This window comes from Catharus ustulatus, chromosome 10 (genome assembly GCF_009819885.2).
Source record: "Catharus ustulatus isolate bCatUst1 chromosome 10, bCatUst1.pri.v2, whole genome shotgun sequence".
Lineage (NCBI taxonomy): Eukaryota > Metazoa > Chordata > Aves > Passeriformes > Turdidae > Catharus > Catharus ustulatus.
The window spans coordinates 8,406,850-8,433,665 of record NC_046230.1 but is presented as its reverse complement, the minus strand read 5'-3'; the positions used below and the strand labels follow the sequence as shown (position 1 = coordinate 8,433,665).

The window sequence follows — 26,816 nt, the reverse complement described above, 5'->3', positions numbered from 1 at the left end:
CAGTCAAAAAAATCACTTTTGTTGAGATCTTGCATGCTAAATTTTAACCAGAGGGACTGTTTCTTTTTTTCCTGGCTACATTGCACCCTCCTTTGAACTTCAGTCTAACAAATAATCTAAAAGGCTATTCAGTGTGGTTGTGCTTGTATGAAGGGTTCTGCCATCATACAAGAAGAAATATCATCTTTTCTTTTATAGTGGCCACTGTATTTTCTGTTCTAGGAGCAGAGAAAAGAGGAATTCTTGTATATGTTAGGCATAGCACTGTTTTGAAGTTGCAGAGTAATAGAAAAATGGCACTGTGTGAACACTTCACTGTCTAAGAATTCCAGCTGGAATAACTGTACAGAACCAATGACCTTTGTTTTGTATGGGTCCCTCCTGATGTCCATGGCATTTTATCTGCAGTCTGTTGGAGTCAGAGCCATAAATTCAATTAGTTTGGTTTTAAAATATTCTCCTCTTACAGGAGGGATAAGGCTTTATAAGGATCCCTCTGAATATTATCAAGATGGACAAAGTATCATTTCATCAGCTGAAAATAGAGAGGATTTCTACAAGAAGCATTGAACCTTAGCTGGTGCAAGCTGCCTTGCCTGTATCTCCAGCTGGACTTGGACCAGGGTCTGTGGCAGTCCTGTTTGGTGTACTTGGCTAGCTGGGCTGTTTCTATCATCTCTCTCCTGTGATTTTAAGCTGTTTCCAATACAATCTAAACTTCTTTCTTCTGCTGCAAATGGAAAGTGCACTGTTCTCAGTGCCTGTGCATGTCCCAGAGAGGTGGTTCCCTTTCCTGCTGGATAGCACACCAGTTTAACAGGCTCTGCCAAGGTAAAATGGGAGAGTAGGACTGCAAAACGAAGCAATAGTCTTCATGCTGTGACCAGCACAAAAGAAGGATGGCTGGATGGAGCCAGCTGAGCTGACAAAAAAAAACCAGATAACACATGTCATGGGACTTCAGTGCTATCTATTATCTGAACATACAGCAAACCACTTGAGGTTAGAGCACCCTGTTCTGTGTAAACCTGGAGAGCTGGGATATCTGACAAATCTCATTCACATGAGTTTTGGGGAGCTTTGTTTCCTCCTTAGATTTTGGGTTCAAACCAAGTGAGCCCTGGCTGCAACATGCATTGGTGGGACAGGTGCTGCAACCAGGGCCTTGAGTGGAACAATTTTCCTTTCTTTCTTTGTTGCAGTTGTCTCTACTCATGGTTTTGTGCTACAGAAATCTGTCCAACTGCCTGATCCAAGGGGGAGCCATCAAGCCCCAAACCCTGAAAAGACTACTCCAAACCTCACATTGTTTGGGGTATGTTCTCTTTAGGAAAGAGGAAAGAGCATTTTAGGTCTTCTCAGATGTGCATAAAGATTTAATAAAAACCCCAATCCTCATCATTGCTGCTTGCCTGGTAGAGTTTCCTAGATGCTGTGTGTGTGACTGAGTCCCTGTGTCCATGGGTGTGCTTTGAGGCTGGACACTGCCCTGGGCCACTCCTGGTTGTCAGCCAGGGGACCTGACATGTGGGGTGGGTGCTTGGGATGCACCCCTCAGAAGGTAGTGGGATGCTTGGAAACACAAAATTGCTTATCTGGCTCTTCCCCCACCCAACTAAACTGCAGTCTAATTTAGCTGTGTGGCAAGAGGTAGAACCTGAGCATCTTTTCCATGAAACTGGCACCCGTTTTTCCTGGTTGGTGCAAATGCCTATGTGTACATCATCTTTGATTTCTCCAGTGAGTGTTGGTTTGTGCTATGTGGATTTAGCTTTATAAATGTGAAACTTAATTTTAAGCTGGTTTTCTCTCAGAGCTTTTGGGAAATATTTTTGCCTAGCAGGAAAGCAGAGCCAGTTTTTAGAATATAACATCATAATTGCTGAGGCTGTACTGCATTCTCTGAACAAAAATAATGGGTAGTCCCTTTGCTTTGCTAAAGCCCCTCATTTGCTGTGTCCCAGTGCTTGTTCTTGAGACTGGAGGCCTTTTATTTTCTGATGTTCCTTCCCAGACACTGATTGCTGTAGTGCTGCTTGTGCAATGTAAGCTCAATACATCTAAGCACTGGAGAGTGTTCATTCCCTTTGTGCAGTCTCTCAGGCCTGATGTAAAACAGGCAGAAGTGCAGCAATTCCTGCCATAATGTAACATGATTCCAGGAATTAGAAATTCCCAACTCTGAATGTAGTAGTGGCAGCACGCCCTGTGGGCTACTCACCCTCTTCATTTAGTGCAGAGTGTGTGGCTGCAAGAACAGAGGGTACAGAGGGGAGGAATACATCTCAATATGAATGTATCTGGTTTTTTTAACTGTAGACTCAAACTTCTTCCAAGAATTAAGTCTAAAAACATCAAGTGCTGGCTAGAAAGTGGTTCTGAGTGCCTGAGCTGAAAGGCTGGATCCTGCTGACATGGGAATCAGTGGAAGTTTTGCCTTTGGCTTCTATGGCTGTGGGACTGCCTCTGAAAAATGCCATAAAGTGGTCTGAAAAAAGTTGTGAAACTGCAGAAATGCCCAGGCAAATCCAAAAAGCACGAAAGGAGGCTTTATAGAATATATTATCATTCATGGCGAGGTTTTTGTCATGTCAAAGTGCTGGGAGTTTTATAAAACTTGGAAAAAAAAGATTAAAGGAGTATCTTTTAGGTGTTTTTTTTTTTTTTAAAATCTGGAAACCCACTAAATGAAGAAAATATCAATTGTGCTCAAATTCAAATAACAGCAAGTTAAAAAGAGATGGGAAATGCTTAATAAAACATGTCTAAAATTAATTATTACTAGAAAATAAGTTTTTTCCACTTGCAAACAATTGACAGGGTTTAGGAATCAAGTCTGGGGTCAAAGGGTCTTGATGGCCAAGTCAAAGGGCACCCAGAGATGTATATTAATGCGTGTCAGCTTCTAGATCCTAGAGTCAAGCAGTAGTTCATAAAGGAAACAAGGCATCTTAAGAAGAAGTGTTATTAGCAAACATCAGGTCAAAGTTTATCTTTGGGTCAGTGTGTATGGGAGGGTCATCCATTCATGCTCCTAACACAGGCGTTATCCTTAAAACTGCCTTGGTGCAAGGTGTAAAGGGGAAAATAGAAAAATGAAGTTTTAACTGCGAAAACTTGTCAATTTATCCACAACACTTTGCAAGACTAAGACTTAAGTTGAACATCCTTAATGGAGTAAAGGAAAATAGGAATTTTATTTCTATTACTCTTGGCGGTGTTCTTTGTTCAATTCCTTTTTAAATCCATAGATAAAATTTATTTTTGTATGGACATGCAGGATTCTCAGCAATGTCTTTGCACTCTTGCCTGAGTCAGAGTTGATGCTATAGGGGACAGACATGTCTTTCTTTTGAAAGGACCAGTATAGCCAATGTCAAACCCTTTGATGTGGAGGTATTGTAAATCTTTCCACGTGATCCTTCCTGGAAGCCATGGATTTCCTTAGAAGCGTGTTGACCAGTTCATCCCATTTACAACGCTGCTTCTCCAGCTCTGCTTTCTCCTCTTCCCACCGCCTTGGGTGTGGGAACCCCGGCGCCCAGGGCAGCCGTGGCCGGGGGCGCTCCGCCACTCAGACCTGGAGGAATGCTCCTGCTGTGCCGGAGCACACAAAGGCTGCCTACTTGCTTTGACAAGCCCATGCTGCAGAAAATCCTTGCAATCTTTTGTGTTTCGTGGTGTTGACTTATTTTAGTTCCACGCTAAGATGCTCCCCATTGAAACAAACCAAAAAAAAAAAAAAAAAAAAAAAAAGAGAAAAAATGGAATACGGTTCTTTTAAAAACTGTTATTCTGATGCTTTTAGGAGGCACTTTGCCTGGCTTTCTAAAGAGATGTGTTTGAACGGTGCAACTCTGCTTATGCTTTCAAAGGGAAGAGAAGGGCATAGTTGTAGGAATAATAAATATGACTGTTCACTAAAGCCCATTATGTTTGCATTGAATGGCGATTAAAATACAATGTGCAATGATAACTGAGTATTTCTGGGAACCAGTGTGACAAGAGGTGACAAAAAAGAGATTATCTGTTGGACTTTTGCTTGTATGCTGTGAATATCGTAGACCCGAATTGTGCATTTAGTACATATGTTGTGCACTGGAAAGTCCTGAGCTCCAGTCCATCAGCATAATGGAAAGCCTTGGTGTGCTTGGGAAAACAGTCACGTGTTTGCTGCTCTTCAGAGTAACTATAACAGGAGAGTTTCAGCCTCCTAATTAAGTTTTTCAGTAAATCTTTCTGAATTTTGTGCTGGTAAAATATATGAGGAAAGACTTAAGAAAAACCCTTGAGCTGTAACAGTCTAACTTTGATGTTTTTTAGACAAAATGCTTTTCTTGATGGGCCCTGGAAGTTGGACAAAACCAACTTTTTTGGGAGCACATCATATTCGCTAGAAGTTTCCTGACTCCAGATGGAATTCCTGGTTGGGAGTAGGGGAGAAAGTGCCTGCCCTGTCTACTTTGAGCAGGGCATGTCCCTGCATTAGGAAGAGAATATGTTTCTCTGGTACTGAGGTGTAAAAGCTGTAACCAGGTCTCTCTAGATCCTCCAAGTTCCTCCACTTCATCTGGGTAGCTACCCTCTGTTGGGTATTTGGAGTGAGGGAGAGTCAAACTCAAATGTTAGGGGCTTATTTTGGGGTGTGTGTTGGGTTTTTGTTCGGTTGGTTTTTGACTTGTCTTTTTTCAAGCACCCATTGGACCTTCTCAATAGTGAAAACAGAGAAGGAGCTACTAGCCTCATAGACTGTTCAGCTGGTCTCCACTCTAAAGCATTCTGAGTGCCATGACCACAGGCATCTCCCTCTAGAAGACAAACGATTCCTTCTCTCCGTTTTTCACAAACTAGATTTTCTTTTTTTTCCCACTAGCACAGAACTGGGAAGGCGGGGGAGAAAGCGTGGAAGGAGAAATGTGAAATGAAGAGAAGGGCAAATATTCCCTTTCTCACCAAGTTGCAACCATGGTCTGAAAGCATGAAATGACATCAATTGGAAACATACCCAAACAGCAGAGCAGCTGAACCTTTGCTGCTATAATCTGTCATGGCTCCACCGAAGTTAATTTGAAAGTCTGCCTGTTCCTAAATAGGTGCAAAGGCCTTGCAGTGAATTGTGTGTTACCATAGGAAATCGTATTAAAGGGAACGGCATTTTGGGAGTCTGTAAGTCGTCACTTTTAATGGTAGCTGCAGTGAGTTTGATATAAGCTCTCAGGAAACTCGTGGCATTGACTGTAACTTTGTGAGAATATCTGCACTGCTAAACTGAGAGTTGAAACCCTGCTAAATACTTTGTGCTAGAGCCTGTCCTGACAGAACTCTGCTAAAAAATATGAGCTGCGTCATGGGAACAGACTCCTGAAACCATGTTGTACGTGCAGTGCAGAGTTTGGAAAGCCAAAAGTTTGTTCAGTGTCTTTGTGAACTCCAAGGCTAAGGAGGACTGTGGGAATCTTGGTTCCTTCAGCGGCTCAGCAGGATCAAATATACTTCTAATTCTTTCTCCCTAATTCTGGTTGCAAAAATTAACCAAATAACTTGAGTTTATCAGATAAAATTAGGAATTTATCATGTTCCTAATGAAGGTTATGGCAGCATTAGTTTACTACAAGATGGTGCCCACCAAAATAATAAACAATTACTTTAAAAGAGGAAAACAACTGAATGCCAATTAAGACAAACATCAGAATGACAATGTTCCATTTTTCCACTGTACAGAGAATGATTTGTGGCCAAGGGATTACTTTTGAAATTGTTTCAAATTCTGCCCTTTAATTTATTAAATGAATCCTTCTTAGGAACTTGATTGCTAATTCACTCTAATTTAGAAAAGCCCCACTGTCCTTGGATGTAGGCAGAGCCCTCAGGGGTCTATAAAACTGTCAATAGCGCTGTTAATTTGGCTTTTCTCTTTTTCTTATGACTTAAAGCTTAATTGTGAGAGCTGGGAAGATGCCATGATTTTGGTTTGCAGGGACTCAGTGTCTTATGGGCTTCAGATCCCATCAGAAGTCATATGAACCCTCCTGCTGCTGCTGACATGCCAAGCTGGAAAAGCTGCAAAAATCTGAGGAGGACCAGGGATTTGCTGAAAGTGAGTCCCACCTGGTTTTCATGCTGGAATCAGAGATGGACAAGAACCAAGTCACTCAGTCTAAATGTCCCTCAGCTTTGGGCGGGTCTGGATCCTGATCAGGATCTGAACTTTTTGTGCCTCAGGCTTGTCTCTAATTGAATCCATGCAAAACCAGACATTTCACATGACTTTGATGCATAAAACCATAAATAGGCCCATTTTTTATTCAAAACGAAGTCCAGGTTTGCTTAGAAAGATCACAAACCTCCTACTGAACCTTGATGGTCCCAGATTATAATGAAAATTGAAGTCCCCAATGCAATAACATTCCTGGAGGCCAAGATGCTCAGTATTTGTCTTTCTAGTTAAACGTGTTACTGCTCATAGGCATGCAATGATGTCCCACTTGTTGCAAGTTGGATAGAAGATGGTCTAGACCCTTACTTACACAGACCCTGGTAGTGATTAAGTTTCTTAGGTTAGATCCCGATCAAAAAAAAAACTTAGTGGCACTACTAGTGGTTTTGTGTCTTATATAGAACAGTATAGGAATAATCCCAAGTGATAGGGGATTAAAAATGCAAAACAAAGCATGGAAGTTTGGATGAGGTTTTGTTCTGATTGAAATACTTCTTGTGAACTCTTTTCCTGAGCAGACAGATTGGGGGGTAGAAAAGCAACCTCTGGATGTCTGAATTTTGCAAAACAATTTTTGAGTTGGAGACTTTCAAAAAGTGCAAGGATTCTAGCAAAACAAATTCTGGTACCTGAGCAGAACAGCATGACTGTTATTAAATATTAATGTCAGATGAAGGCTCTTCAAAGAAGAGTCCAATCTGAGCATTCACTGTGAAGTTATCCACTGCACATGCTAGTTAACCCCTTTCTATGTGATCATGTATGTTAGAATTAAGTGAATGTTCATCAGAACACAGTCTGGGTCAAAGTTTGTTTGTAAAATGTTGTTTGGCAACTGCCCTTAGACTGTGATTTGGAAAGTCTGACTGGAGTGTCTGAATAGGCAATTGTCACTGCAAACATCAGAAATGTTTCCAGGCCATCTGTCACTCAACCACTTGTTGCTATTTGTATTTCTACAGTAAACAGGAGATTTGCTCATGGACTGTCACTGTGCTGGGAGCTGCACCAATGCAGATCTTGGGATTTCTCTGTGAAAAGGACCCAATGATGTAAGCACATGAAGGTGCACAGACTGTTTAGACTTTTAAGTAGAGATGGAGGCTATTGAGCTCTATGATGAGCAGTGGTTGCAGCTCGCTGGTACCCAAACTGCAGCAGATGTTGGCAAACTGTCACAGTAGCAGTGCCCCTCTAGAATTCCTGTCTCATTTGATGTCTGTTGAGACAACGAATGTTCCAGGCTTCTGCTGTGAGCCGAAGGGCACAGCATTTATGTGCTACCAGGCACAGACGAGTACTGATTGCTTGGGCAGCAGTAGACGAAGGCAAAAAGTTCACTGCCCTCACAGGGTAGCCCTCTTGCATTTTTTTCTGTGGTTTGTGATCCCCTCGGGCAGGATTAAACCTGGGACCCTGGATCTCCCTGTCCTGCTTGTCTAACAATAAAAAGGAAGCCACTTAGAAAAGCTGCCAAGAGCTGGTTTCTCCGTTGATCTGGGTTTTCCTTTGCGGACACAGGAGGCTGGCTGGCAGCGTGCAGCTTTTATTCTTTTCTGTCTCTCTGCTATTGTGCAGAGTTCACTCTGGCAGGCTCCCCTTGGATGCATCTGGGGCATCTGTCAGGCCCCTCCGTCGGGCTCTGTCCGGCTGGGTTGCAGGCCAAGTTTTGACTTCCTAATCTGTATTAACCACTTTGATGTGGCTCTCAGCAGGGTTTGACCTAAAGCAGGCAGAGAATCACATCTCACAATCCATAGGGTATGAATTGAAGAAAAAATTAGCATTTTAAGAATTTGCTGTCAAATAAAAAGAAAGAGCATGATTTTTGCTGAAATTCAGTTGGGTTTGAATGCTTGTCTTTTCTAAGCTTCCTAGAAAAGCCCAGCAAAATATGTGCTGCTTGTTTGCATAGGCTGGGGAGGCAGGCTGTGTGTTAGTGGTTGGTGTTCTTCCAGTACTCATCATTGGAGGTATCTCTTTCAGTCTGGATTTACGACATGAGATACCCAAGCTTCCATTTTAGGACCTGTTATGTTTTCGTATGATGGCAGGAAAATGCCAAGCACTATGGAGAGTCTGTTTTTGAGAAGCCCTCTTAATTTTGAATGTGCTATAATAATAGGATGTTTTCGGGAGAAAATCAGAAACAAGGAGAACTACTTTTATTCCCACCTAAGAGAGATCTCTTGTTGCATGTTTTGGGATGGAGCTGTTAGGGCTCTCACTTGTGATGTTCCTGGTTACCCAGCAGTGCCCGTATGAGTCTTTGCAGATGCTCTTAGTAGAGTACAGGTGGAAACAAAAAAGAACTCTGTGTAGTGCCAGAGCACTGGAAGACAAGATGAAGCAGAAGCCAGGATTTTCACAGCTGACATAAAACTTCTCCCAGATCTCCTGCTTCCCGCTGAAATGTTGAAGACCTCTGGGGAAACAGAGAGAACCTTTAAATAGATGCTATCAATTAACCCTACAGCCTAACAATTTAAGATGGCTGATTTTACAGAGATGAAAGACTGTAGCTAAGAAACTAGGCATTTCAACTTTTCTGGATTCATCTGTTTGCATTTTGGCAATTTTCCCCCCTAATTTTAAACACTGCAAATCTGATTTGGGGCTACTTTCACTGTTATCTTTGAGAATTTGCCCTATTTCTGGGAGGCAAAACCATCAGTTTTAATGAAACCATTGATTTTCAGTGTGTGGGAGATCATCTAAAAGTGAGCTCCTCTTCATGCTCCAAAAAAACCCACAGAACTTTCACTGGCATTTGGGTAACAGGGACTAAAGTAAAAACCTTGTGTCTTCTGAGTGCAGACATTCCTGATGCCTAGGGTGGGTGAGGACTACCTCTGAGTCTAGAGGCTGGATTCAAAGCCCACTGATACAATGTGACTTGCATTTGATACTGGGAATGTAAAACTAGATTCTACAGTCTCTTTCCTTGGGAATGGCAAGGAGAAAATGAGTTATATGTGTGGTTTTGTACCTTATATATCACTTAAATATTCTCTGTTTAGACAATCACATCACTTTAAGTTATTGAAATTCTGGACGCTTATGTTGTAGGGACACTGTGGGAGGAGGAAAAAAGGAAATGAGTGAAAATACATTTTGTAATATTAGTGTCCAAGCAAAGCCTACAGGACTCCTTGACAGGCATCGTGCCATTTCTGCTATATGTGTATGATGAATAGTTGAGAGAAGTCAGAGTGTTTATTTCACTAAATTTGGTGCAGAGTTAATTTTTCAGTTTTTGGGACTGCTAATAATTCAGACAGACAGTTATAAATTGGTTCATATATGTAGAGGTTTCAAAGCTGGTGATATTAAGGATGTGTATATTTAGTCAAATAATTTTTGACATCTCTACCATTAGGCATTCACCAGCAACCATCTTTCCCGTAGGTTTTCGGGAACATTTATCAGCATCTGTCAACAAGTAGTAAATGAGAGCAAATGTATGGGAATTGCATATGTCTGTGGTGTAGAGCCTGGATCCAGAGTGACTCCCAGCTGGTACATTTTCCATGCTATAAAGGTGCTGTGGGGCTGGCTGCAGCCCAGCACAGCCCATCACTCCCCTTCATTGACAGCTCTGAGGTCAGCTGGTGTGGGGCTTTGTTCTGGCTTTTTTATTGGACTGAAAAATTGAGACTTTTCTTTGGAAATGAAGCTCCCCTGTTTCTTTGGAATATTTAGCAAGCTGTATACCTTGCTTCATTATTAGCAAGCCAGGGTCCATGCCCTCAGAGCACTGTGTGTGTGCTTTATTATTTCATGTTTGTTTAGATTCTGTATTATGGCAGTGGTCAGGTGACATCTGTGAGCTCCAATAGCTTTTGTGAGGTTGGTAGGAGACAGTCCCTGGGAAGTGTAATTAAAGGATGATGCCAGGAGCTCATGGGCGTGCAAACCTCACAGGGTGAGGAACAAGGAGCATCTGCAGGTGACCAGTTCTTGGATGGACTTAAGGTAATTACTGTAACAGCATCACAGGCGCTGTAATGAATGAAACAGCATTGTGTGCTTCAGGGAGTCTTGGGCAGAGTCCTGCACCCCCCCATGCTGGCACCCAAGGTAGGAGCTGGAATGAGAAACCCCACAGGAAGGAACACAAAGAGGTACTGAGCACCCTGCTGCTACCCTGTTGTAGGGTCCTTTTATCCCAAACACTGGAACAACCATAAAGGCAGGGGCTGTCTTTGACCAGTGGGACTGGAGGGCTCAATACCCAGTAGGACCAGGTTTCATGACAGAAGATGATGGATTTTGAGGTCAGCACCCCAATTCTTATGTAGTTGTGATGGGAGTGACCTAGAGTTACTAACAGCTTTGGCTGGAAAAGAAGCGTTTGGCAGGAGTAGGTAGTGTCTTTGAAAACCAATCATAGGAAAAATATTTGATGAAAAAGATAAGCTATTTTTATTGACTGAAATCTGAAAAGCAGAGGAAAAAAAGTCAGTATTTAGTTTTCTTTAACTTTTCAGGAGACTTTTGTGAAATAATTTTTAGGGGGAAATTGAGTTGTACTCAATGACAAAATCCAATATTCTATACAAGTTAAAAAAAAAAAAAAGTCTGGAAATATTTTGGCCATTCCAAGTCCTGAAAGCAATAAATAGACATGGTCATACAACTCAGTATACCTCTGTATTGGGTAAAAGTGGCTAGAGGGGTGGTCTGGCTGCAGCTGTGGGTTTAAGAAAAGATGATAAACTTGATCTCCCACTGAGAATTTGAGGACTGTAATCACAACATGGAGATGAAGCTATCTACAACAGCTTGCTCTGCTAGTGTTTGTTTGGAATCAAGAATGTTATTCAGGTGCTGGAACTAGTCGAGACAAATAGGAAGTTTATTAAAATATTCTCAATTTTTTTTTTGCTTCAGCTATCTGTACAGTTTCTGTTTTATTCAAAAATGTTTTAGCAATTCTACAAGTGGAATCACTGAAGAAATACAGACCTGTTGTTGAAAAACGCTTGTAAGCCTTTTCCATCTTGGTGTGCCCAGTAGCTGGATTAGCTCATATAACTTTAGTAGTTCTGTTTGTATGGTGTTGTTGCAAAGGATTGAGGCAAATATAATTTACAGATTTATTTTTTTTCTTCTGAAAAATCCACACTGCCTTACACAACTGAGAGATTGCTGACAACTCAATTATTTGCAGCACTTTAATTCACTAATACAGTCTCATTATTTATCCAGAGACTCCTTCCTTTGCTTTATTTAATTTATCAGCTGACAAATTCCATCTCCCAGGATACTCAATGTTTTCAGTCTTAATTGGTTATCAATCAACTCTTCCATCAGCTGATCCCAGCTTGAAGACATGATGCCAATCTTTTTTTTTAATATGTTCTGGGATTTCTGCAAGAGAGGTTTCACTTTCCTTTTAAGTCTCCCTGTCTTATATTAAAATACCACCTAAAATATCAAATTCCTAAAGTTTTTTTGGGAGAAAACCTCATCTGGATTTGTGTATTTAGTTTCCTTCACTTTTTAATTCTTTACTCCTCTTGAAGTTTTTCATTGGAATGTCCTAGCATTTGTGAGTGAACAGACAAGATGTTGCAATGCTTAAATACAGTACTCGTGTTCTCAGCGTTACCAGGGATGCTCTCTATGGGAAGGGCTGGAAAAACCCCCAGACGTGGGCACTCGTGAGCTCCCGGAGAAAAACTACGAGCTGTGCTTTTGCTTGGTCTTGCCGCTTTTGCAGAGCTGCTCGGGGCGGGCGGACTGTGCTGGGAGGGCTGGTCCGGGTGAGGAGAGGACAGCCCGGTTGTGCTGGGAGGGCCGGTCCGGGTGAGCACAGGACAGCCCGGCTGTGCTGGGAGGGCCGGTCCGGGTGAGCACAGGACAGCCCGGCTGTGCTGGGAGGGCCGGTCCGGGTGAGCACAGGACAGCCCGGCTGTGCTGGGGTGTCCCAGCCCGGGTGAGCACAGGACAGCCCGGCTGTGCTGGGAGGGCTGGTCCGGGTGAGCACAGGACAGCCCGGCTGTGCTGGGGGGTCCCAGCCCGGGTGAGCACAGGACAGCCCGGCTGTGCTGGGTCCCAGCCCGGGTGAGCACAGGACAGCCCGGCTGTGCTGGGTCCCAGCCCGGGTGAGCACAGGACAGCCCGGCTGTGCTGGGGGGGTCCCAGCCCGGGTGAGCACAGGACAGCCCGGCTGTGCTGGGTCCCAGCCCGGCTGAGCACAGGACAGCCCGGCTGTGCTGGGTCCCAGCCCGGCTGAGCACAGGACAGCCCGGGTGAGCACAGGACAGCCCGGCTGTGCTGGGTCCCAGCCCGGGTGAGCACAGGACAGCCCGGCTGTGCTGGGTCCCAGCCCGGGTGAGCACAGGACAGCCCGGCTGTGCTGGGTCCCAGCCCGGGTGAGCACAGGACAGCCCGGCTGCGCTGGGGAGTCCCAGCCCGGGTGAGCACAGGACAGCCCGGCTGTGCTGGGGTGTCCCAGCCCGGGTGAGCACAGGACAGCCCGGCTGTGCTGGGGGGTCCCAGCCCGGGTGAGCACAGGACAGCCCGGCTGTGCTGGGTCCCAGCCCTGGTGAGCACAGGACAGCCCGGCTGTGCGCTCCGCTCCGCCGTGCCCGGCTCAAAGAGGTGCCGGCTCCCGCTCGCTGCGCTCCGCCCGGCTCTGCTGGGAGAGGAGGGAGACCCAGCAAGGCTCAGAGCTTGCCTGGATCCAGCTCTGCTCCTGTACCAGGAGAAACAGCAGAGCAGTCTTCTGAGGCTGTGAATGGAAACTCTGCACAGTCAGCGAGGAAGGCTTGGCTTCGTGGGGAAAACTGTAGCAAGTTAAATTTTATTTAGTCATTAAACCTGAGCTAACCCTTATGTAAATACTAACTTCTGAAACCACAGGGGAACCTCTCACTGGCTACATGACTTTTAGCAAATCACATTATTTATTTGGCTTTTTTTTTTTTTCTTTTGGTGTATGTGTGTGAATGTACTTTCTGGACCACGGGATCTAAGTGGTAACTGCAGTTCAATGTAAATAATAAGAATTAACAATAATGTTGCTAATAATTATAATAATTACAATAAGAGCAGTAATAATAGTAATCCCTCAGTGCAAATTTACAGCAGTGAAAGTTGGGATCAGACCCACATGCAAAGCTGTTAAGTACTTTAGCGTTACTTGTATCAACAAAGCAAATCTCTTTTTGGCAAAGGAGGTGGGGGAATAAGAAGAGATTTTTGTAGTTGTATTTGCAGTTTCCTTTTCCCTTCCTTTCACTCTAGAAATTCTTTATCCTTTCATGCACAGTTGAGAATTAGCCATTTATTCTTAGTGCTGGCGATGCAGTCTTTGATATTTAAAATGGAATGTGTTCCTTTTTGATGCTCTGTGATTTTGAATGAAGTACATGCTAGCAGATTAATGGTGCAGAACAGTTAGGCACTGGGTACTTTTTTTCCTTTCCATATTATTTCATCATTGCAAGAAAAAAATTTAAATATATTTTTTAAAAAAGAAGTGCCTGTGAATTGTCCGTTGTTTATGCGGTGAAATTGTTTTCACAGTGTTGTCATTCTCTTCTAAGTCGAAATCATTGAATAGCTATGAGCTGTCACATTTTTTGTCACTTATAACTGCATCAAGCTGTGCTGACAAAATGTCCCTGCATAACTGTTAATATGCATTGTCATTTTAAGCATGAAACAGTTTAGCTAATGATTTATCTCATATAATGCAGCACTTGGGGCAGCTGTATGATTTGTCTCTTTAGCAAGTCAAGTAATTTCTTTAACAAAATGTTAAGCACAGATGGGCCATAGGCTGTCAGTTAACCATTATTGTGCATGCATCTGCTTGCCTTCAATGCACTGTTTTATGTATTCAGCCACTTACTTAGGCACAGTTCTCTGAAAAGCGGAACCTACTCTGATTGGCAAATAAAATGTTCATTTGTCTCTTCTTCCTATTGTTTTGTTTTGGTAACACATGTCAGCAGCTCAATTACCCAGTTCATTAACAGCTCCCAGTGGACATGATGGCCAACCCATGATAAGGAGGGCGATTGTGGCACATATGGTCAATAATAGCCTGTCTCTTGGTAATTGTAAATAAAAGTCACTGTTGGCCATTTCCTTTTACTGCAGCTACTGTTTTCCTTTTCACTTTGCCGTACAAAGCACATTTCTCTATGTGAATCAGCCCAAACAAAATAAAAATACCGTCCATTTCTCTCAAGAAGATCACTTTTATCACTGCTGTGGTGGTTGTTTCTGTGCTGACTTTCCAGCTTAGTGCTCACAGGATATGGTCTTGCTCTTTTCAATTCCAGATCGGATTAATTGCTCTTATTAGTTTACTTAAGTAGCAACATGTTTTCTCAACATTTCTCTTATTCTCTCACTGCAGACTTTTTTTAAGTGCCTGTGGAGTTAGAAAAAATAATTTACAAATTTTTTTTGCAAGTATGCCCTTTACAAATAGCAGTGGTTTTCAAAGGAGTAATTGAAGTGTGACTTAATCCCTGTTAGATGAGTGATATTGCTGTCTAGAATGGAGGCTTTCTTTTGGTTTCGTTTCTCTTTCTTTGATATATCATACCCAAAATGCCAACAGAACTGGTTAAAAGCAATTCTACTACTTGTGAGTATTTAATATTGTATCAGGTACTCTGTTGCTTTCTAGCAAGGTTGGGAATTTCTTTATATATTTGCTAATTCCTAAATTTTAACTTTTAATAGGAAAAAAAAGAAGCATGTAGCAGCATTAGCATGTTTTATCATAACCCATCTGAGAAATTTTTTGTGGCTGCTTGTTTCATTCTTCGTATTTTGAAATTTGACTTTGCTTTTCCTCTTAAGGAGTCCAACTGCTAAAAAGTTTTGGTCCGTGACTTAATAGGGCAAAACTTGGGATGTCCAAATCTCTCTTCTGTCCTCTTACCCCAAGGATGTTGAAGCACAGAAAATGAATGTTGAATTGGGTAAAATTGCAGCTCTGAGTATCAGTAACCCTGCCCAAAAGTGCTTTGGTGGGAGAACCTAAACTTTAGGGGTGATCTTCTGTTCCTCGAAGCATCTTATCTTAGAGCCACAACAGAATGCCATGTTTATCTAAAGAGCTCACAGGTGGCTGTGGGGGGACTCGGGACCCCTGAGCTCGTCCCCTGCTGCCTGCCATATTCATAACTAATCTGTAGTCTCCTCCCCAGGCTGCAGGCACTCGGGGAGTTGTTGAGTGTCAGAGTTTATTTGTCCTGGTTTGATTAGCACAGACCTGGCAGGGTGTATTTTCTTTTTAATGGCTCCTTGCTGTGACAGTGAGGTTTTGGGAGGAGGAGGAGAGGGGGGAACCTGGCGTCATGTTTCCCCAGGCAAACACAGAAAAATGAAGGGCTGATGTGCTGGGAAGGAGAGGTGCTCTAGAGCCTTCACTATATTTTGTATGGATATGAGCCTGCCCCTAAATAGGATTGCTGAGAGGAAAGGGCTGTTAGCATGAAATAAGGATGCTGTTTTATCTTGCTGTGGACTTTATTTTGAGGAAGAAAACGATGTTTGGTTTCTGTCTTGCTGACGGTTAAAAGCCAGCTGCTGAAAGCCTACCCCAACACAAACAAGGCTCTGGGCAGGAATGCCCTACTGGCCACCTGGTGCTGCTCCTGGCTGTGCAGAGGTGTGTCTGGGGAGAGCCCCAGCTGCTCTGGCACCCCGTCCTGGGGCAGTTCTGCTCTCCTGCCCTTCCTCCTTCACTGCCCCTCGAGCCCCTCACCTCCGAGGGGAGAGGCAGTGCTGGAGGGACGCCTCCAGGTGCGGAGGTTTGGGGAGGGGGAGCTGGATTAACCCCTGCTGTGCATCCCCTTCACCCGGCTGCCCTCCGCAGCCCCCCGGCCCGCCGCCCCCGCCTCCCGGCAGCCGCCTTTGTGCCTCCCGCATCCTGCCAGGCAGGTGTCAGAGCCCTGAATGCGGGCAAAGGCCCCGCTGATGGATACCACAGATGGAGCGTGGAAATCGGCCCAATAGGCCTCAGCCACAGGCCGTTTCTTAGGACCCAACAAAAGCCTCCAAATAAGTCAACAAAAATCCCAAAGATCACAAAGAGAAAGTGTCATTTGTCATTTGCTGTGGGTTTGTGTGGGGGTGGCGGCCCTGCTGCACTCCCCTTGCTGCACCCGAGCAAACACGGGGAGGTCACTCGGCTCGCCTGGGCCTGCACGGCTGTGGGATCAGACGGGCACTGGCAGCCAGTGCTGCCCCGGGGAGCCACAGGGCCCATAGGGCAAACACCCCAGGGAGCCATAGGGACAGCAGAGCGAGCACCCGGGGAGCCCCAGGGCCAGCAGAGTGAGCACCCGGGGAGCCCCAGGGTCCATAGGGCAAACACCCCAGTGAGCCGTAGGGACAGCAGAGCGAGCACCCGGGGAGCCCCAGGGCCAGCAGAGCAAACACCCCAGTGAGCCATAGGGACAGCAGAGTGAGCACCCGGGGAGCCCCATGGCCAGCAGAGTGAGCACCCGGGGAGCCCCAGGGCCAGCAGAGTGAGCACCCAGGGAGCCCCAGGGCCAGCAGAGTGAGCACCCGGGGAGCCCCAGGGCCAACAGAGCAAACACCCCAGTGAGCCCCAGGGCCCATAGAACAAACACCCCAGTCAGCCCCAGGGCCAGCAGAGCGAGCACCCGGGGAGCCCCAGGGCCAGCAGTGAGCACCCCAGTCAGCCCATGGGCCAGCACAATGAACAGCCCTAGTGAACTCCAGAGCTGCAGTGGTGCAAGGGCAATACTCTGTGAAATTAATCTTGCTTAAATAAAGAGCTGAGAAGATGGAAGTGTGGATGGTAGCTAGCTAATAAACTGCTACCAGAAGCCTCCCTGGCCTTTGTTATTTTAATTTTTTTCGATTGGCTTTATTTCACTGAGATCCGTGGTTAGACAGAATTCATTCTGGCTGTTACACTAGGAGGAAGAGACTGTGTAATAGGTTATTAAAAAATGTCACAGCATGTGAAGAGCTGCAAGAGAAGTTCTGCCTCCTTGGGTCACAGGATGATAATCTCTCCATGATAACCCCTCTGCCTGCCTCTGTCAGGTGCACTGTGTTGCAGCCCTAATGCATGGGCTTTAAATGGTTGTCATGTTATTGTTATTTAATTATTCAAATGAAATGTCTTGCTGAGAGGAAGAACAGCCCGCAGAATGACCTCTTGTGTGTCATTTTGTTGTTCGGTTTTTGCCCCGATGTGTCTATTTACAGTGTTTGCAAAAGGGATGGCTGCAGAGCTCCAGGTGACCGAATGCCTGTGACATTGGGCAGTGGGGTTTAGCATTTGTGGTGATAATCGGCATGCAGCATTTCCTTAGGCCACCAGATAGGTCATGAGCAGTTAAGGGACAAATAATTTCTCTTTAATTCTGTAATTCCTTTTTTAATTACTCCTTGTGACTCAGCAACTGGTAGTGCTGTTGGCTGCCTCTCCCATTTTGAGCTGTGTAGTAAGAGGGGTTCCAGTGGTCCCAAGAAGCCCAGTCAGGAAATCTCCCAGGGCAGTGAGTCTCCTTCTACTTATAATTTGAGGGGCTGGAAAATTAGGATTATTAGGACACAGGTATAAAGGTTAGTAATATGCCTGTTTTGTGTTTGTGGAGGTGATGGATGTAGAAATAACCCAGCTAAAATCTCACCAGCTTTGCTGGTGCTGAGCAGTATATTTGAATATCATGGAAGTCAGCAGACCAGTTAGTGAGATGCTGCTTAGAGAGAGGGCAATGCACTGTGACTAGTGAATGCAGATAAAATACATATTGCTTGTCTAAAGGCTGAGGTGTATCCAACTTTAGTGCTTAGCCAGTACTCTGCCTTCTCACCTGAACAAAAGTCTAATAATGGTGTTTTAAGGAAAAAAGTAAGAATAAAACTTCCTTGGTGATACTGATATTCAGAAATTCTTTGTAAGAAATAAAGACAGTACAGTTTGTAGTACAGACATGCAGCTATCCTTTGAGATTACATTTATCTGACTTCAATATCACAGGGCAAATAAAACAAAAAAAGCCAATGTTTTCAATAAAACTGCACATAGCAGCCAGGCCTGACAAAATGTAAAACCAATGAAAACAGATAGGTATGAAAGTAATTTCATGTGATATACATTTTCTCCCTACTTTAATTTTATTACTTTCTCCTTAAATTCTTGCCCTAATTACACATAGTGTTCTGGACTCTTAAATACTATAGTTTTTTGGTTTTTTTTTAATTGGTTTACCTTTGTGCCTTACATATACTGCTTAATGAAATATAAAGTGAAAATGAAATTAAGTCAGGGTTTTGATTCTACATTCTTTTGCAGAAAGGAATGACAGCATAGGGAAACTTGTCAAGATTTTGCCAGGTCTTTATAAAACATTTTAAAAAAGATATGTTTCCTGATACTTCCCACTCAGGTGGTGAAGGAGTTCACTTCAGAAATTTAGCAATAAATATCCCCTTTGAGTTGCATTAGTTAATTTTAAAGTTAATTTAAGCCAGTATATACATAGACGTTTGAAGAAGTTGCATACATACATGTGGAATCTAAAACAGCACTGAAAGAGTTCCTGACATCGTGGGGTTTGACTTCCTTTTCTTTTAAACTCGTTGTACACAATTAAAGGCAGTTTTTGTCAGAGAAGTTGTCTCCAAAAGGGACATTCCTGAACTCTGTTTCAGATCTCACCACACCAGGTAAGAGCAGAGTGCAGTGGTAGCCAGTGTGACCCTACTGGTCTGGCTGGTGCTCTCCTCCAGCCTAGCTGGGCAGTAAGAACTGTTCTGCTTAAGGTGGGTGATTTCTATCTGAGAGTGACATTGGGGAACTATATTTAAAATATCCTGTATTTCTTTTTGCTCTTGAATGACAGCGTGGAGCCGTCCTGCAGGATTGCAACTTGGCAGTTGCTGAGGAAGGCAGGTGTCACTTGGGACCCTGACTGAGATTATTTGGGATTTGTCACTAATTCAGACAATGTATTATGTTAATTTTGGGATACTCTAGATTGCCTGTTTAATAAGGACTGGACTTGAACTGTTTAGGATAGGATGTTTGTGCTGATTGTCCTTTGTTCTAGAGAACAATATTTTCAAGAATGAGATCCTCTTACTCCAGTCTTACTTGGGACAAACCTTCACTACAAGTAAGAGACTCTGGGAGCTGATGTTTGTTCCTTATATTGATGCTTAGATCCACAAGGGTTTCTCCTTATGTTTGTGTACGCTGGGTCCAAGATATTGTTGCTGTCTGGAAAATGAAGATATCTCACTAAAGAGCCACTGGTCTAGATGTAATTGCTTTTTTTTTTTTTTTTTTTTTTTTTGTGTGTGCAGAAATTAATAAACTTTTCAGCTGAATTGTCTGAAAAAGCACTTTGTGTTTCTCATGCTCTAAGTAAACAGATTAGCTGTATTTATTAGCTCAAACAGCTTGAGTGAAATTGGAAATGTAAGATAGCTAGAAATGAACCTGGTGGGGGGTTTTAGCTGGAGCTTGAGAAACAGTTTGCTTCCAAGTAAATTACATTAAAAGGATTATATTAAATCATTGTCTATATCAATAATTTCTTTGGCATTGTTGAAGTAGTAGCAGCAATGCTTGTATTTCCATTGAGCTGCTTGCTCAGCATCACTGGGGAGTGTCTGCCCTCTTTAGGTGGTTTCCCTTGAAGACTCAGGCAAGAAGGAATGCTGGTTGCCTGGACAGCAGCTGATGCAAGTGAAGACTGGCTTTGAAAGTCTACTTTTTTGGTTCATTATCATTTGCTGGAGAAAATGAGTGTGGTTGGGTACTGAAGAGGTTCTGTTGCCTTCACAGTTAGAGCTCTGGATTCAGCTGTTGCTGGAGCTCACTCGATGGCCAGGGCAAACAAGCAATGCTGCTGGGGTCTGGCTGGTTGTCTCTGTCACCTCACTATCTCCATGTCTGTGAAATCCAGAAGGAGTTTCCATATTGATTTCCCTAGAAACTGTTGATTGCAAGAGTTAGTATCCCCTTCCTGGTCATGGTGATGCTGTATGTGGTGACTTTTCTCAAGTTCTGACTCTCTGTTTGTGAGAGGCCTTTGGTCCAAGACAGCCTTCATATGAAAGGATGTTATTGATTCAATATTTTGCTGTTCTTTCTAAAGCTAATATTTGCCTTTTTTTTTTTTCTTTTTTGAGCATCAGCACCTCAGTCTGATGAAGGCTCTGACATTGATTCTGAACCAGATTTGCCTTTAAAAAGAAAGCAGCGTCGCAGCAGGACAACCTTCACAGCAGAACAACTGGAAGAGCTGGAAAGAGCTTTTGAGAGGACACACTACCCTGACATTTACACCAGGGAAGAACTTGCACAAAGAGCCAAACTCACAGAGGCTCGTGTCCAGGTATGTATAACATAAGCTACCTAATGAAAGGAGTTTCCTTTTCTGTTAGCATGTGAATCTTTTCATATTCTTACATGATCCTGCTCTGGAGTAGAAGGAAAATATGAAACAACATTGTTTACAGCTGTGGAGTTTTTACATCTGTACGTGGACATTGGCTTAGAACTGTTTAATAGAACTGCTTTGAAAAACCTTTTGTGTCTTATCCGTTAATTGTTCCATACCTTCCAATAATATAATACAGAATCTTTGAAGAAGAAGAAGGTCTGATAACCCCATTTGTTTGCTTTATGCATTTGACAGCACTCTGCATGTAATCAGGTCAGCTGTTGGGCCAGTTTATGGTTACTTAACTGATTTCATCTGCTGTTGTCTGGGTGTTCCAGGCATTAAAAAGGAGAGAAAAACATTTTTAAAGGACAATGTGTCTACAGAGCCATGCAAGTGAGCAAGGTGACTGGTGCAGTATCTACAGTTCACTTTTAGGTTAGATTTTGAAGTTGACTTGGTATAAACTCTGTAATATCTCATTTATCCCCACTCTCTGTTTAATTCAAAAGAAAATAAGCACTCAACTTCTAAGTCTTCACAGCTGCATGTAGATCTGGGTGTCTAAAACAAGCTAATGTACCAGAGCAGTAACATGGAGTTGATTTAAATTTTTTTAAAAAGCATGAGCCTGGGTTTTTAGCTGTCTAAACCCAGGAAAATAGCAGCCAAATTATCCTGGAATAAACTGCATCCCAGAGTTCAAGTTTCAATTAGGACTTATGCTGCTTAGTATCAAAGAAACACATGCTGTGAAAAGTTTAATACAGCAGGCAGAATCTTCTGCTGCTCTTTCACCACTTGACATCTATGAATTGCTAGGAAAAGTACACTCCATTGAAATCAGTCTGAATTGCAAGTGTTACTAAGCAATGTGTGGTTGGGTGACAAGCAAAATGTTGAAACTTGTGGTCTAACAAAGGAAGAAAAATGAGTGGTGACTTGTGGTCTGACCAAGGATACAGGTGAATTTGGTTTCTTTGGTGAAACTCTATTATGTTTTGACCTTTGAAGCTCAGCCTGAGGCATTCACACTGTGCAAACTGAGCAATACAAAACACCTCTCTGACTTTTTAAGACAATCATGCCTATTGCAGCATGGTTGTGTTATTGAGCATCTGTCTTGAAAGGCTCAGATTTTTACCTGCTAAATGTTTTTGGAGAAGACTTCACGCCACATTTCTTTGTAAGTGTTTGTTATGACTGTGGGAGAAAATCAGATGTGTGGATGAATTTGTCTGGAAGGCAAACTCAGCTGTGCATGACTTTTCTTAACATGTTTACTAAGTGAAATGCTTGCAAAACAGCTCCATAGATAGACTTGGGCCAGGTAAGACCAAATCAAGCCACAGGAATCATTTGCACACAAACATAGCAAAGATAACTTGCTTCACAAGTGTTGTTAGCAAGACGAATGGGATCTAGGAGATGGTGTTTTGGTCTATGTTAGCTTCAGTGAAAAAATACGATAAAATGAAAAAGACCTTGTTCATGTTTTTCTAAATCAATGACCCACAGCTAGAAGAAAAGCAGAACTCTCATTAACATAACAGCTGTCTTAATGTGGCTTTAACCCTGTGACTTTTTACATTCCTCATGGCTTCCTTGGTTCCCTCGAGACACATCCTGTCTCACACCACTCGTATGATCTACAGCCTCACAAATTCCCCAGTACCTCTGACATGGATATTTTACCTAACCCAGCATGGAAGAGAGTTCCCAGTCAATCAATGATTAAAATACCAGAACAAAACCTTTCTGGATTAAAGATGAGCTGGAGTTGAAGTAACCAGCCTGTGGGCAGTTTCCTAGTGCACTCCATCTGTCTGGTACACTTGAAGGCTGGCAGAATGATTTAGCAGTGGATTAAGGGATACAGGATTTGCCTTATCAGCATTCAGCACCTCTCTGTAGCCCCTTAAAATAGCCACGTATGATGGGCATGAAATAAAAGACGACCTGTGAAAAGAAAATAACCCTAAGAGACTCGAGGCTGAGAAGGCTGGATAGCCATACTGAAGTAGCATTCAGGCTTTCTTAGTCACACTTCTTTTTTGGTAACATTATGACAGAGATCAGAGATACCAAATTTTATATGGATATACACACAAAGATCTCTTTGACTGCTTCCCAATAAAGCATTATCTAAGAGAACTGGCTCTTGCAACCTGAATCCAACTAAGCCCAGAAATTTTTTTTTTTTTTTCCTTTGGTGCTGTAAGGTCCAATCTTGTATAGTTGTTTTATGTTGTCTAGGTAGTTATTTAGTTGATTACAACTGGATCAACCTTGCTATTCCCCCAGTCCCTCTGTGTAGCACTTGCATCTCATGTTTTGTTTTCTCTACTCTGCCACCCCTGTGTTTCCCCTTTCCTTCTGTTCCCTGAGGATGTCTATTACTCTCATGAAAGGAAGAGTCTTACACCACTGAACCATGTTTTTTCTCACTTTCCCACTGCAGAAGGGTAGCCAAATGCATGTTTCTTGCCTGGTTGCTTGGAGGTGGGAAAAACCTTGCCTCTGGCCTGGGATCAAGCCTAGAACATATCAGCCCCTAAGGGGAATTTTTTGAGTGCTACAAGCAACTGAAAACAAACTTTACACTGTGGATGTTATTTGTGTACCTAATCACAGGGAACAGGAAAGGCTTTTGGGGAAAGAAGTGTTCCAACAAACTCCACATTGTAAGAGTCACGAGACGTGTAACTACAACCATAGCAAATATTTCAGCTGTGGGCGTAATAAAGAGTTAAAATGCTCCCTGCAATTCCCCCTGCAGCACCTTTCCACTCAAGTACTGCTGAGTCTTTTCCTCCAGTGTTTGAACCTAGATGTGATGTGGAGCCAGGACAATTTCTTCTGCTGCCTCTTCCAAAGGCACTTGCTGTTCTCTGCACATTAGATGCAGAAGAAAGAGGAGAGTTCTTTGGTCTTGTGAGTTAATCAGATAAAATTCAGATAGATAAGCACAGTTCCAAAGCAGGACCCTTCCTTTAAAAAAAATAAAATAGTGGTGCTCTGGGAATGTGAAGTTAAAGATCTGTATGTTTTGAGTAAAAATTGCAGTTCTGCAGTACTTTACCTGACCAGTTTAAAACCTCATTAAAACCATCATTATGTTGCAGTGTAGGCTCTTAAGGTCTGTGGTCTGTTTTTACTGACAATCTGAAGGCAAGTTTGAAAAGTGAATTTATCTCCAGTGTAGATCAAAGGCACTTTCTCAGCTTCTTAACTGTGGAGTTATGGTTTCTGTAAAAAATGGTACATCAGAAATGAAGAGGGTAGTCTCTTTTCTGGCCAGTTTGATTCCCACATCAGGCTTGTTTTTAGACCTGGATGAAGTGGGCAAGCTTTGGCAGCAGCTTGGGGGCTATTTCAGATGGATACTGGGGACTGTTTACATAAATCTTTTGGCAAAGAATTTTTAAATAAGGTTCAGGTTTTTCCTGTGGCTGGCCAGGAACCTGCCTTGGCCAATGGGGCTGGCCATGCAGGCAAATCTTTTGGGGCTGTGTGTTGATGGCAGGCATCCCAGATTGCCAGAAATGTGGTGCATGAGACTGTGTATTGGACCATGTTAGGGAGTGCCCCAGCTGTATGGATCCTTGGGGCAGGAGACCCTGCTGTGAGAAGCAGCTGGCACATGGTCTCCATGTTTAATTCCAAAATGCAATGGGAAAAATTTGTTTGGATTCTTTTTCATCCATGAATAATGGTGAAAAAGAAGGGCAAGTGAGGAAGAATTTTGAATCATTACTGTTTCCCACCCTGAAGAGTTTCTTCTCAGCCAAATCCCAGTTTTAAACTGATTTGCTTGAAGACATAAAAAAAAAGAAGTTGTTTATCAACAAAGCATGTCTGAAAATTTAGGCAGATCTCTCCAGGCTACTAGCATGGAATTGAATGTTCCCATGTCAAACTTGTAATCAGCTTGTAACCTATTGTAAAAACCTTATTATAACCTCAACAAATAAGTCCCAAGAGCTCAAATGTCTCAAATATCTGGAAGAAAAATATATATTTTAAATGTTGTGATTGCATATTATTTTCTTTTCTTCACTGTGGTACAGGGAGGGAAAGAGTTTGGAGAGGAGTGAGGGGAAAGGTGAGAGAAGAAGTTATGACTCTTGAGCTAGTAGTAAAATTTAAAGGCTCTGAAGTCCAATTTCTCAGCTTAAATAGTCTTGTCTCAGAAGAAAACAGTGGAAAGCACACCCTGAGAAATCAATGGAGAGGGGAAATCTCTGCCAAAAAAAAAGTCTTAACTTGCTTTCAGCTCCTCTGAAATGGTTTGAGCATATATACTGAACTGCCCAGTTCTATGGGAAGATGAGGCAAAGGAATGTAGGACGGGTTCAAGAACACTCAAGAGCTTTCATCAGACCTTCACAGTTATTCCTGATGTGGTTTATGGAGAATTTCTGATGCCTTTTCTTGAGACTGAACCTCTTGCATCATGAAAAGGCTAAAGAAAGAAAATGCTGTATGCATCTTTGCAGTAGATAACCCTGTAATTGCAGGTCCTCTCTTCCCTGTAAGGGGGAAATTCTTATGGGTAAATTAACCAACTGCATTCATAAGCAGACCCAAGAGGACATTGTTAAATATAAAGGACAAGAGGGATGTGATTTTGATTGTCTCTTTCTGGTCCCTGCTGCCTAAGGGCTTTAATTAGTGTCACTTTAACTTACAAATGCACAGTTCAATTTGCTTATTACTCAATAATGTTCCGAACAGTTTAGCTGCATTTTCTTAGAAGTATTTTTGTAGGACTGAGTCAAAGTTTTCTCAAAGAAACCTACAAGATTGGAGTATGTTGGATCACACTGGAAGGTGGTTGGAAGTCCCTATTCCCTTTGGCACAGTCTAGTGGCTTTTTGGTCTGTGTTTTTTGTTTTACCTATTCCCTTTGGCACAGTCTAGTGGCTTTTTGGTCTGTGTTGTTTTTTGTTTTACCTATTCCCTTTGGCACAGTCTAGTGGCTTTTTGGGCTGTGTTATTTTTTTGTTTTATTTTGTGTGTGGTGTGTTGGATTTCATTTTGACTTTCTGTGCTTTTTTGTTTGGTTGGTTTTTGTTTTGTTTTATTTTGGGGTTTTGTTCGGTATGTTTTTCACTTTTATTCCCACTCCATTCTCCCCACCCCTAGTATGTTTTCAAAGAACTCTGGTTTCTAGCCCACTGATAACTCGTAGTATCCCAAACAGCATCACTTCCCATCCCCATAAAGAGCAGGCAGGCAGGGAGCCCTCAGCATTGTGACATTCCCAGTGGTGGCCATGGCAGGTTGGGCACAGCTTTGGGATGCTGTGAGACAACACGGTGTGCATCTGTACATGTTGGACCTTATTCCTGTGAGGATGGGGGTGTGCAGATGTCAAAATCAAACTGATTTTTCAACTGGTTGTGCTAAAAAGCAATTCTGTTTCTACTCTTACTTCATCTTATGGCTGCTCCCTCGTAGTGCTTTCCCTGCAGCTCATCATACTGATACCACGGTGAGCCAGGATGGAAATTTGCCCTACTGCAAAAAAAAAAAAAATAAAAAGGAATATAGAAAGGAGAGGATAAAAAACTTATTTCATGTGCATGCCCTCAAAGGCTGCTGAAATGTGAGGTGTGGCATCTGTAAGGACTGCAGGAGCAGACGCTGAGGGTGTCTTCAGAAGTCACACTGCCATGTTTTGTAAAGGTAACAGTCAGCTCTGCCTGGGCTGGTGGAGCTCAGCTTTGTTTGCAGTTTGCTCCTTCAGCCTCCCCTCTTCCCAAGGCACCCCTGCTGCTTCTGGCACAGCCCACATTCTTTCCCTGGGAACATGGGAATTTTGTGGGAAGGGAGAGGTGGAGAAATAGTAGGGTGGGGGAGGCAGTTACCATGAAAAATATCATGAGGAAAAACCAAACCAACCCCTCCCTCTCCCCATCTAAAATCTATCTAAAATTAGAAGTGCCATTAACAATACATCAGTCTTTAAACTTTTGTGTTTCTGGCACTCAGGCTTGCAATGGTCAGGACTTTGTATAACAAAATATCCATGGGCTTTTTGCAACATTCACATCTTGAATGTTTTGCCCTGTTGAATCAGAAATCTTTTTGCCTTAAAAGCACATAGAGCACTCTGTGTTTATGATCAGACTGTCGAAATGTCAAGGCTAATTACACTAGTGTGTTCCCAAGTGAATAAATGCATC

General features: G+C 43.0%; 1 protein-coding gene across 2 annotated transcripts in view; it reads left to right on the top strand.

The window, feature by feature from the left end:
• Positions 1 to 26,816, top strand: part of LOC117001096 (paired box protein Pax-3) — a 78,545-nt gene that overhangs the window by 33,525 nt on the left and 18,204 nt on the right. For both annotated transcript variants that reach the window (XM_033069272.1, XM_033069271.1), the window contains exon 6: positions 20,372 to 20,577. In XM_033069272.1, coding sequence (XP_032925163.1) covers positions 20,372 to 20,577 — 206 coding nt within the window. The remainder of the gene's footprint in view (positions 1 to 20,371; positions 20,578 to 26,816) is intronic.